We start from the raw sequence: 13,338 nt of genomic DNA, 5'->3' as shown, positions 1-13,338 counted from the left end.
ACCAGAGCACCCGGAGGAAACCCACGCAGACACAGGGAGAACATGCCAGACTCCGCACAGACAGTGACCCAAGCCGGGAATTGAACCCGGGTCTCTGGCGCTGTGAGGCAGCAGTGCTAACCGCTGTGCCACCCTCGAAGGGGGGAAGGAAAGGAGAGGGTGCAGAATGTAATGCTACAGTCATAGCTAGAGTGAAGAGAAAGATCAACTTAATATAAGGTAGATCCATTCAAAAGTCTGATGACAGCAGGGAAGAAGCTGTTCTTGAGTCAGTTCGGACATGGTTTTAGACTTTTTAAATCTTTCCCAACGGAAGAAGGTGGAAGAGAGTATGTCCGGGGTGCATGGGGTCCTTGATTATGCTGGCTGCTTTTCCGAGGCAGTGGTGGGAAGTAACTGTTTAATTACCTTAAGTTAATATCAATTTTACATGCGGTGCTCTCTCAATATTAGTATCTTGTAGCCGTTGCTCCCATCTTTACTATGGTTCCCTCGTTCCTTTATTGATGGTGTTAGCTCACTGGCTCTTCCCATGTTAACTTATCTTTTGGAAGCTTCCCGTGTCCCCTGCAAATAAAGTGCGATTCCTGCTAGCAAACCAAGCTAAAGTAGAAGCAAACCCTATCTATCAGTCTCTGCGTGGCATGCAGCACGCACACTTTGGCAGCGATGTAACATAACCTGCCGTCGATTTGTCAACCTTCAATGACGTGCTCGGAATAGCTTATTTATTGCTCAGTTAGTAAGCCCAGAATAGACCAGCTTAATGCTGCAATTTTTAAACCTCGAGTTCGCTCACTGATAGTTGCTGCTTTTACAAATATACGGCCTCTTGGGCGATATTAATCTTGAAAGAAAATAGGAGTGCGCTGGGATGGAATTCAATGGAACTAACAGTGATGCATCCCTTCGAGCGCAGCAGTATCTATCAATGCTGCCTTCCTTCCTATTTCTGCAATCCATTCTCTCTATCGTTCTCCCACCCGCCACACCATGGACGGCCACTTGACTGGCGGGGCAGGGAGGCAGGCTTTTCCAGGCCTAACACTACCAAGAAATGTGCAAAGACAGTAAGTCTTCCCATCGCTCTTGTGAAATGATCATCATCAGGGTGGCACGGTGGCACAGTCGTTAGCACTGTTGCCTCACAGCACCAGGGACCCAGGTTCAATTTTGGCCTCGAGTCACTGTCTGTGTGGAGTCTGCACGTTCTCCCCGTGTCTGCATGGGTTTCCTCCGGGTGCTCCGGTTTCCTCCCACAGTCCAAAGATGTGCGGGTTAGGTGGATTGGCCATGCTAAATTGACCCTAGTTTCAGGGGGATTAGCAGGGTAAATGCGTGGGGTTACGGGAATGGGGCTTGGGTGGGATTGTGGTCGGTACAGACTTGATGGGCCGAATGGCCTCCTTCTGTATTATAGGGATTCTATGATCTCACCCTGATAGACTCCCTCACAAGGTTTACTCACCTGCATGGGAAATTATGGGTGTGCAAAATGGAAAACCCATATCCTGTGAGAGTGCATCAGTACAGCATCATTTTGTAACTTGATAGTGTTGCTAAAGGTGGGCAAATTGCTGTCTTTGTGCTCTGGGCTCACGCAAAGCATACTGGGAACATTGTAGGGTCGCCCATTACCATACGCAGTTCCTGTTTAGCATCCGCATCACCCGCACTTAGGCACATGATAGGCCATTTAACCCATCGTTCCACCATTCCATCACATCACGGTTGAAATGTACCTGAACTCATTTTATTCAGCCTTGTGCCGTCTCCTTCCATACCTTCGCTGAACAACAATCTGTTGATCTCAGCCTGGAGAATTGTTATTGGCCCAGCGTCCACAACATATTCGCACTCTGAACAACAGCTGCGCTCTTGGGGTGGTACCTGGGCAGATCACCCCACGGGTCACCGAACCCGCTCCCTTAAAGGGGTTACGTCCCAACATACATAATAGTTACTTCATGGGAATGATACACACATCTCAGCCCGGATTGAAGGAGCCTCGGGGTTTATCCTGGGAAACTTTGCATAATGTCTATTGGGAAAAACACATGGGGTAACCAGAGAAAAGACACAAGGAAGCTAAAAGTTTCATTGCTTTACTCTGATGGGGGACTCCTGGGTAAATTGGGCCAAAATTCTTCAAGTTAAAAATAAATAAATTTTAGAGCGGAGAAGGCTGAGGTGGATCAAGGTGTTCAGAATTATGAGGAACATAGCGTAGATTGGAAGAAACAGGGCGGCACGGTGGCACAGTGGTTAGCACTGCTGCCTCTCAGCGCCAGGGATCCCGGTTTGATTCCTGGCTTGCGTCACTGTCTGTGTGGAGTCTGCACGTTCCCCCTGTGTCTGCGTGGGTTTCCTCCGGGTGCTCCGGTTTCTTCCCATAGTCCAAAGATGTGCGGGTTAGGTGGATTGGCCATGCTAAATTGCCCCTTGGTGTCAGGGGGACTAGCTAGGGTAAATGCATGGGGTTATGGGGATAGGGCCTGTGTGGGATTGTGGTCAGTGCAGACCTGATGGGCCGAATGGCCTCCTTCTGCACTGTAGGATTCTATGATTGTATGAAACATTTCCCCTTAGTCGAGGGGTCAGTAACCAGGAGGCAAAGATTTAAGGTAAGGGGCAGGAGATTTAGAGGGGGTTTGAGGAAAAACTTGAAACCAGTTTTCATCTGGATGTGTTTCAAGCCAGTTCCATAAAAAAATGATCACTTGCGGATGTAAGGGTGATATCCCGCCAGCTGTTTGCTCATCATTGTGTAGCACATCTGTGGCTGGAGCAAGCAGCAGAGGAAGCAATGCATCTGGAGATCGACTAAGCATTAGTTGTCTTCTGTGGGAAGTTACATGCTGGATCTGCAGCTTTCCAGTTGGGTTTACATCTAAACAGTTAATCAGGTGCTGTTGGTTTGTGGCTGCATAGAGGGTCTGCATCAAAGTCTAGATCTGTCTCCGCAGTGCCGGCTGTACTCGAGTGCTCTGCCAGTGAACGGATTTTGTTCCTGTCCCGCAGTGCAGTTTTGCGGTTTGGCTCACGTTTTGGAGTTGAATCCGGACAGACGTGGTGAGTGGGTGATCTGTGACCCGGAAGGCTTGTGCGTCTAAGGTCCCTGACAACTTCTAGCGGAGGTTTCACCCATTCTATTACAATTTTGTAATCGGATCTTTGAATCCAAAAGAGCAATCCCAAGAATTTTCCTTTCCCAGAAAGATCCAAAGGTGTTAAACTAGATCAATGTGCAAAACGAGTTCCGTCTGCATGCTCCCTCCTTCCGACATTTTGGACCGGATCTGGAGTGAGAAATTAGTGTTCTCAAATTGGTCAGATTCCGACTCCAAGTTTGATCTTAAAGAACAGAAACAGTCTGACGATAGGGGTGAAGGGTGATTTGATTTGATTCATTATTGTCACATATATTGGCACTTCGTAATAATGGGTGTCTGAGCCACCGGGCGATAGTCCTTAAGGCAAGCTGTCCCGCTTTTCTTTGGTGCAGGGATGATGGTCATCTTCTTGAAGCAGGTATGGATCTCAGGAGAGGTTAAAGATGTCTTTTTTTTATTCGTTTGTGGGACACGGGCATCGCTGGCTGGGCCAGCATTTATTGCCCATCCCTCATTGCCCTTGGAGGGCAGTTGAGAGTCAACCGCATTGCTGTGGCTCTGGAGTCACATGTGGGCCAGACCAGGGTAAGGACGGCAGATTTCCTTCCCTAAAGAACATTAGTGAACCAGATGGGTTTTTCCGACAATCGACAATGGTTTCAGGGTCATCAGTAGATTCTTAAATCCAGATTTTTTTCATTGAATTCAAATTCCACCATCTGCTGTAGCGGGATTCGAACCCGGGTCCCCAGAACATTAGCTGCATTACTGATATTAATAGTCTGGTGATACTACCACCAGGCCATTGCCTACCCCTCCCCCAAGAGATGCCACAGTGCAATAATGTTTCTGTGCCGCACAGTGGCAGAGACATCAGTCAAGCCGGACGTATTGAGAATGCACTGTGTGTGGGCTATTCCTTCACTCACTCCATGTTGTTCCTGTTATAATTTCCAGATGTAAATGAGTGTGAGATGATCAGCGGAGTTTGTGGTGAAGCTCTCTGTGAAAATGTGGAAGGCACATTTTTCTGCATCTGTCCTGACGACATCCAGGAATTTGACCCCATGACTGGGGAGTGCCGTTCCCCCGAGCCTCCAGGTATGGAAACAAAAAAAAAAAATCCCTGACTTCCTTTCAAACAGCGTAACCGTACCTTCTTTGTGGTACAATCCTTGGGATACGGAATTGGGAAAAGCAAATAGGAATATTTGGGAGGGATTTTTTTCTTTTGGAACCTGCGTTCCACATGTTAACACCTGGCTCAGATTCTAATATATAGTTGCACAGCACTTAATAATATCTGAAATATTGTAATGGATAGACATCTCAGGGTTGGTTTGAGAGTCTAGTGGATGGAATTTACTTCTGTTGTTGTTGGCACTGAACCACTTGCAGTAACAGTAAGCTATTCTAGTGTGTACACATTCTTGAAGTGCGCCGTTGAGAATGACAGCAGTATCAATTTGCATTAGTATGAAGGGTATCGCTAACCTTTTCTAACACAGTGAAGTTCTCATTTAGCAGCACCGGTGGGAAAGCTCCATATTTTGCTCCCTCCCCTCCCCGAATGGCATTCATTCCGAAATGAATAGTCCATTCTTGCCACTGTTAATCTCATTCCCCTGATAAGGGTTTGCCAGTCAGACGATATTTCCACCCTCCTGCCTCTCTCCTCCCCCAACCCATTAACAGCACATCACGTTTTCTGTCAGCTCAGTGTCTGGTTACTGCCTGTGAAAGCCCCAGTTGCAGCATTTTAAGGAAATTGGCTGCGGAAGAAGCAAATAGATGCCTGTCGGGCAAGATTTTATTGCGGGCGGGGTTTCCTGCGTCACCGATATCTCATCCCTGCCGATTCCAGCTGCCCCACAGCCATTTAAAGTTCAGCAGGGTGTCAATTGGTTAACACCAAGACTGCCGCCCCTACCTGGGGAGGACATGCCTCCGAGGGAAGCCAACAGTTGGCCGGCAACCTAGTAGTCTCAGCAGTGCCAGGTTCGAGTGGTGGCCACAGCCGGGACTGCAGGCAGTCCCCAAAAAAGAGGAGTGAACAGAGGCTGTTCTTCAGATAAGGAGTATTGGTGGAGCCTGGTTGGTATGAGGGAGTCTCAAGGACGCGTTTGAGAAGCTGTGGGGGGAGTGGAGGAGGGGTGGGGAGAGGGTTAAAGGGTGGTATGACCTGTTTGGAGGGGGGGGGTGCTTCTGATGGGCACAGGGGACCCCCAAAGGGGGTAGTATTCACCTCTTGCCCGACACCAACCTATGCAGCTTGAGGCTTCCCTCTAAGATATCCAAGGAAAATTAATCATAGAATCCCGACACTGCAGAAGGAGGCCATTTGGCCCATTGGGTCCGTACCGATCACAATCCTACGTAGGCCCAATTCCCATAACCCCTCACATTTACCCGACTAATCCCCTGGACACTAAGGGGTAATTTAACCTGGCCAGTCAACCTAACCCACACATCTTTGGACTGTGGGAGGAAATCGGAGCACCCGGAGGAAACCCACGCAGACGCGGGGAGAATGTGCAAACTCCGCACAGGCAATGACCCAAGCCAGGAATTGAACCTGGGGCCCTGGCACTGTGAGGCAGCAGTGCTAACCACTGTGCCACCGTGCCACCCATTACTGGTATTAAACTCAATTATTAAAATTAATTAAAATCAATGGAGAAAGATTGAGTGGTTCAGCTTCCATTTTTTCCTCCAGTAAAGATAAATGGTAAAGTCGCCTTAGCCCTAAATGACCAGAGGTGATTTAACCTGAGGATCACCCCACCTCAGGCAAGGGGCAAGGTTGAGAAGGTGGGGCCTTCATGAATAACCTCAGCTGATACGGGAATTGAACCTGTGCTGTTGGCATTGCTCTGCATCATGAACCAGCCGTCCAGCCCACTGAGCTAACCAATCTCGAGTCAACCTTATCCATATTGTGTTTCACTCGATTAGACCCAACAACTCAACAGCGATTGTATCTGGACAGTCCAGGTGCTGCAACAATAACACTATGAAGAATCCTCAGTCAGTATTAGGGACAGGGCTGCTGATATAGTTCTCAGACCACAATCATTTATGTGATGCATGTTACGAATACTCGGATATTGTGTTTCAAAAGCACTATGTTTGACGGAACGGTTAGAGAAATTCTTAGTGACAAGTATTCAAAACACATTCCAAAGTTTGAAATGCGAGTGCAGTTCACATTTTGTGCTGTAATTATTTAGTGGAAAGTGGTGACGGTGTCGTTTGTGAAACTATTGTGGCTGTTTGCGAACTAGAATGGATGCAAACGCACCGCCATTATTCACAGAGGGAGTGCCAGCAGTGGATGAGACAGCGATACATTGTGCTGAGTTACCAGATGATGCTGTTTACAATATGGGGCTAGATTTTTAGCCCCAGTTGGGGGCAGTAGGAATGGAGGTGGGTGGGTGCGGGATTTCAGTGCATCGGGACCTGGAATTTTCCAGTCAGCCTGCAGATCCCAGCTTTGTAATAGGGGCAGTTTACGAGCCTGGCGATGGGCTCTTGAATTGGGCAACTTACCCCGGCCCAATCCCCGTAATCCCACATATTTACCTTGCAAATCCCCCCTAGCCTTACACATCTTGGGATACTAAGGAGAATTTTAGCATGGCCAATCCACCAAGACTGCACACAGAATCCCTACAGTACAGAAGGAGGCCATTTGGTCCATCGAGTCTGTACCGGCCACAATCCCACCCAGGCCCTCTTCCCAGAGCCCCACACATTTACCCTATTAATCCCTTTGACACGAGGGGCAATTTAGCACGGCCAATCCACCTAACCTGCACATCTTTGGCCTGTGGGAGGAAACCAGAGCACCCGGAGGAAACCCACGCAGACACGGGGAGGACGTGCAGATTCCGCGCAGACACGGGGGGAACGTGCAGATTCTGCACAGACACGTCACCCAAGGCCGGAATCGAACCTGAGTCCCTGGCGCTGTGAGGCAGCAATGCTAACCCCATAGGGCACGCCGATGCAGCACTCTTTCTTTAAGCACCGCTCATAGCTGCTAAGGTAGAGAACCCCGAGGCTTCCTCTGGTGAAATCTCCTTTTCAACCTTTGCTATATTAAACATTGGAAATAAACTCAAAATGGCTCTTAATTGCCTTATCTATTATGAGCATAAAACGTGACTGCAGTTGAGATTAATCTCTGATGTTGTCAGGCACATCTTTTGATGAGTTTTGCTGATGGTTATTTTGCATTTTGTTCTGTGCCTCCCTAGAGCCACATACACGCCAGCCCACTAAATTCAAAAAGGCTGACGCAGGCCCCCAGAAAAGCTGACAGCTTGAAAAGCAGCGTACGACTGGAAAAGCAAGCAGCCCTGAATAAAAAAGCATGCCAAAGCCACTGCTTAAAGCGATTGTATAAGTCAAATTCCTCCTCGTTCCATTGGATTTTTAGTCATGTTTTGAGATCATATTCTGCAATTCCGTTTACTTTTTAATAAAAGCTTAGCCCCAGTGTTCTCACTAAAGACATGTGGCAATAAATGGCTGCATTGTGAGTATAGTGGGACATGGACCTGCCTTGAAAACCTGTCTAATCGTAGCAGTTGGGACACGGACCATATAAAGGTCTGTTGACCTCATAGAATAGCGTAGACTCCCTATAGTACAGAAGGAGGCCATTCAGCCCATCGAGCCTGCACCAACAACAATCTCACCCTATCCCCGTAACCCCACATATTTACCCTGCTAATCCTCCCGAAACTAGGGTCAATTTAGCATGGCCAATCAACCTGACCCGCACATCTTCGGACTGTGGGAGGAAACCGGACCATAGGGGGACGAGCTAGGCTAAATGCATGGGGTTAGGGGGATAGGGCTTTGGTGGGATTGTGGTCGGTGCAGACTCAGTGAATCGAACGGCCTCCTTCTGCACTGTTGGATTCTATGATTGTGCACACATGTCGGCACGGTGGCCCAGTGGTTAGCACTGCTGCCTCACAGCGCCAGGGACCCGGGTTCGATTCCCGGCTTGTTGTATAGCTAATTGTTTCTGTACACACATGTCTGTCTATAGTTTTCACTGCGTGCACTGTTACACCTCATACCATTGGGGGCGAAAGGAATTGGGGAGGATGTAGACTGGGTCGTCACGTGACAGTCACATCCAGCGTGATCAGATCTCCCCGGGATCTCAGACAGAGTTTCTTGCAGCTTCAGAGTTGGTTGAATAAACTTACTGTCATTACAGTCCTTATTCCAGTCAGTGTTACAACGAACTACAGAAAAGCTCAGATAAGGGCGGCATGGTGGCGCAGTGGTTAGCACTGCTGCCTCAGAGCGCCAGGCACCCGAGTTCAATTCCGGCCTTGGCTGACTGTGTGGAGTCTGCACGTTCTCCCCGTGTCTGCGTGGGTTTCCTCTGGGTGCTCTGGTTTCCTCCCACAATCCAAAGATGTGCAGGTTCGGTGGATTGGCCATGCTAAAATTACCCCTTAGTGTCCCGAGATGTGTCAGATAGGCAGATTAGCAGGTAAATGTGTGAGGTTACGGATAGGATGGAGGGGAGGGGAAAGCCTGGGTGGGATGCTATTTCAGAGAGTTGGTGAGGACGTGATGGGCCAAATGGCCTCTTCTGCACTTTAGGGATTCTATGGCACTTAACCAGTGATGTAATTGTATGTTTTAATCAGTCGATCAAAAAAATTGCAGTTTACAAATGAGCATACGAATTCATATTGTTAAACATATCCATGTTTGTTAAACACACCTATGGCAAAATCTATCAATGGGAGAGATTCCATGAACTCTGGTTAATTATTGAAAGACTTTAACCTGGGTGGTGTGGAAGCTTCTAGAAACAATAATTTGGGGAAAAAAATTAATTGTGACTTGGACAAATGCAGGTTAATTATGGAAAGCCAGTGCGGATTTGTTAAGATAATTAGCAAAAGAAGCAACCTTGACAATGAGGAAAGTAGTCCAAGCTGCGATGGTTAGTGATGTGGAATGGCCTGCCTGAGAATCTGCTGGAGGCAGGTTCAATTGAGGACTGCGGAGGGAATTGGATTGTTAGCTGGAAAAGGAGGAATGTGCGTGTGGTGAACCATCGTTGGTTCCCACTGTGGGATTGTTCTAATGTTGTTGTTGGGCTAGGGTGGGATTGATACACCTGTGGTTGTTACTGTTGTGGCACATCCCAGTCGGGCTCCGCCTCCTGGGAGAGGTATAAGACCCCCTGCTCGGGCGGGACCTCTTCAGTCTGGGATAGTGTGTTAAAGTTCTGTTAGTTCCATTGTTAGTTAATAAAAGCCTTCTTTTACCGAAGCTTCGTGCCTCGTGTCCAATTGATGCGCATCAGTGCGGGGCGACGGGGAGAAGGCAGCGGCTTGGCACTGGGTAGATTGCCCCCGCGGAGAGCCGGCGCAGACATGATGGGCCGAATGGCCTCCTTCTGCACTGTAACCATTCCCATGAGTGGGCTGAAGGTTAGGACAGTTTATAACCAGTCCTGCATTTCTCTGAGTAGGAGGATAGCGCTTTGCAAAGTTAAGCAAGTTATTCCTGCAACGCAGCAATTTATTCGGCAATAACATTCCCAGAAGGAGCAGAATAGGAAAAACAGGGATAACTCCATGTTAAGCTAACTGACATTTTATTGGAATCAAACTTTTACTTGCCTCCGGGTAACAATAATCGAGCCATTGTAGAAGACAGAGGGTGAGTCAGCCTAGTCTCCTAATGAACTGACGGGGTATTGAGGGACTGTGCAGTGTAACCCTCTCATGTCTGTTAAACACCTTCAGTGTAAACAAGTGAACCTTCAGCGTATACAAGAGGATAAAAGGGATGGATAAAGTAGACGTGGAGCGGATGCTTCCTCTTGTGGGGCATTCTAGGACGAGAGGTCATAGTCTTAGGATAAAACAGAGTTGAGGAGAAACTACTTCTCCCAAAGGGTTGTGAATCTGTGGAATTCGCTACCCCAAAGTGCAGTGGATGCTGGGATAGTGAGTAAATTTAAGGAGGAGTTAGAGAGATTTTTAATTGGTAATGGGTTGAAGGGTTATGGGGAGAAGGCAGGAAAATGGGGATGAGTAACATATCAACCGTGGTCGAATGGCCGAGCGGACTCGATGGGCCGAATGGCCTAATTCTGCTCCTATATCTTATGAACTTATAAACACATTAGCCCAACTCCTTTGGCCCAGTGGATTTAGGGAGGGGGCAGCAGGGTGGTACACATCGGTTAGGCCTTGAGTTTGACAGCAATGAGTTAATTAATCTCTGGGTGGTGACAGCGAATTGATTTCGGCAGGCCTCAGTTTGAGTTGAGAAAATCAGTAGGGGTTCCCATTCCTGATCGCTGTCCAGCCGTCTCTGTTTGAAAAGAACATTGCAAACTGACCTTGAAGCTTTGTTTGGCTATCATGTTTGGAGAAAAGAAAGAGTTCCAATGACTGAGTGCACAAGGGAGTTTTGTTCCAATGCTTTACCTAAAGCAATTCGTAATACCGACAGGAATTTCAAACTTCAGCACCTCAAAGATGAAAGGAGACAAAACAGAATAACTCGGCAATGATGTTCTGTTCCATCACAGGCAATCGACACAAGGTCACCAATCCTGAACTGCTTTGTGTCCCATTCTTTGCTGCGGCAGTGCTTCTAATGTGGGATGACTGCCTGACAGGCTGATGGAAACAGATTAGCTAGTAACGCCACGAGGGAACTTGGATAACTTTGATTTGATTTATTATTGTCACCTGTCTTAGTATACAGTAAAAAGTATTCTTTCTTGTACGCTATGCAGACAAAGCATACCGTTCATAGAGAAGGAAAGGAGAGAGTGCAGAATGTAGTGTCACAGTCTTGGTTGGATGTAGAGAAACATCAACTTAATGCGAGGTAGGTCCATTCAAAAGTCCAATGGCAGCAGGGAAGAAGCTGTTTTTGAGTCGGTTGGGACGTGTCCTCAGACTTTTGTATCTTTTTCCCGATGGAAGAAGGTGGAAGAGAGAATGTCCAGGGTGCGTGGGTCCTTGATTATGCTGGCTGCTTTTCTGAGGCAGCGGGAAGTGTAGACAGTGTCAATGGATGGGAGGCTGGTTTGAGTGATGGACTGGGCTTCATGTAGCTTCATGTGGTCTTGATGTGGAGATGTCGGCATTGGACTAGGGGGGGGGGCACAATAAGAAGTCACGCAGCATCAGGTTAAAGTCCAACAGGTTTATTTGGTAGCATGAGCTTTTGGAGCGCTGCTCCTAGATCATAGCTACCACCGACACCGCAAACCACTGACTCAATGTGGAGAGGATCTCCAAGAAGATCGTGCATATCAACACACTCACCTGATGAAGGAGCAGCGCTCCGCAAGCTCGTGCTACCATATAAACCTGTTGGACTTTAACTTGGTGTTGTGAGACTTCTTCATGCGGTCTTGGGCAGAGCAGGAGCCGAACCAAGTTGTGATACAACCAGAAAGAATGCTTTCTGTGGTGCATCTGTAAAGGTTGGTAAGAGTCGTAGCTGACATGCCGGATTTCCTTGGTCTTCTGAGAAAGTAGAGGCGTTGGTGGGCTTTCTTAACTATAGTGTCGGCACGGGGGGGGGACCAGGACAGGTTGTTGGTGATCTGTTTCATGAAACATTGTGCTTTCCTTTTCCAGCACCTGAACAGACAGAAGAGAAGAAGGAATGCTACTACAATCTAAATGACGCCCACTTCTGTGACAATGTCCTGACTTCCAACGTCACCAAGCAGGAGTGTTGCTGCACCCTGGGAGCAGGCTGGGGTGACAACTGTGAAGTCTTCCCCTGCCCAGTGTTTGGAACTCGTAAGTTTGCCTCTGTAGAAATGATTGGCTGCCATGTTATTGCGTGCGGGTTTGATGGAGAAAGGAATTGGATGCGAATGCGCGTGCTGTCCTCACTGATGTTCCTTCTGTGTTTGCTGAGACGGCAAAGAGGTCACTTTATTTACTCTTCATGAGAATTGATGAACTTCTCTGTATGTGGCAAATCCATGGAGCTGAGGATTACCACAGAGGAGAGGATTACCACCACGGATGGGTTCAATAGTGAAGACCCCCTTCAAGCCACCCTGCTTAGCTGAACCCAGGCATTAGTAGGCTAGCCTCGCAACATATACGAGTTTGGATTCTTTGCATGCGACCTGTTCCCTTGCCGGGGCTCTGGTTGTGTCTATCTCAATGCTGCATTCTGGGCTCACTCAGGGACTATGTGCACTTTGTGCTCTGGGCACTTTCTTGGACACCAGGAATGAAAGGCACATGTTCCAGGGGCAGCAGACAGGGAGAAAGACAGTGACGCGTACGTGTTTTAAAGATTTGAGATCACCTCTGCTTTGTACGTCGGTCCCAATTGGATTCAGTGCGACTGTAGCTCTGATGAGGCATTTCATTCACACAATGATTTGGATGCCGAATTTAAATGGTATTTGGAGTGAGGGGCGGGCTAATGTGCTAAGAGCAATGTGTGTACTCTGATTTCAGCACCTCTTGCCATTCACATAGGCACACAGCGAGTGCTGTGGGTGCGGAGAAGGCCGAAGGCTTCTATGCTGAAGAGAAATTACCCGATGCACACCAACATATTGGCTGGTTACTCTCCAGTTATTGGCCTTTATTGTTTCCATGGGAATGGATATACTTGGCTTTGATCTGAGATCCACTGATTCTAAGTATGTATAAGGTAGGAAATAAAAATGCCCTGTCATATTGGTACATCCAGTACCAGTGGGCCTGAGCTATAGGGAGAGGTTGGCCAGGCTAGGACTTTATCCCTTGGAACGTAGGAGAATGAGGAGGGTGACCTTATTGAGGGGCTTGAGGGGCATAGATAGGATGAACACACATGGTTTTTTTCCCAGGGAAGGGGAATTGAAAACTAGAGGGCTTAGGTTTAAGGTGAGAGGGGAAAGATTTAAAAGGGACCTGAGGGGCAACTTCTTCCTGCAGAGGGTGGTGCGTGTATGGAATGAGCTGCCAGAGAAAGTGGGTAAAGCAGCTACACAGCAACATTTACAAAACATTTGGTTAAGTACACGGATGGGAAATGATTAGAGGGATATGGGCCAAGAGTGGGCAATTGGGACTAGCTGGGAGGGCACCATGGTTGACATGGACTGGTTGGGCTGAAGGGTCTGCTTCCGTGCTGTATTGCTGTCTGATTCTACGGGGACGATTTAACCATTGCATTGCGCCCTTTTTCAGGCGCA

The 13,338-nt window shown here is 48.0% G+C and overlaps 1 protein-coding gene across 4 annotated transcripts in view; it reads left to right on the top strand.

Annotated features, from left to right (window-relative positions):
- ltbp1 (latent transforming growth factor beta binding protein 1) overlaps nt 1-13,338 on the top strand; it is a 356,653-nt gene that overhangs the window by 282,100 nt on the left and 61,215 nt on the right. For 3 of the 4 annotated variants that reach the window (XM_078229547.1, XM_078229550.1, XM_078229549.1), the window contains 2 exons: nt 4,071-4,214; nt 11,768-11,935. In XM_078229547.1, the coding sequence (XP_078085673.1) occupies nt 4,071-4,214; nt 11,768-11,935 (312 nt within the window). The remainder of the gene's footprint in view (nt 1-4,070; nt 4,215-11,767; nt 11,936-13,338) is intronic. The other variant, XM_078229548.1, reaches the window with a different exon arrangement.

Source organism: Mustelus asterias, chromosome 15, assembly GCF_964213995.1.
Source record: "Mustelus asterias chromosome 15, sMusAst1.hap1.1, whole genome shotgun sequence".
In the NCBI taxonomy this organism is placed as follows: Eukaryota; Metazoa; Chordata; class Chondrichthyes; order Carcharhiniformes; family Triakidae; genus Mustelus; species Mustelus asterias.
The sequence above is the reverse complement of the archived record's forward strand: the minus strand, read 5'-3'. Positions and strand labels throughout refer to the sequence as shown.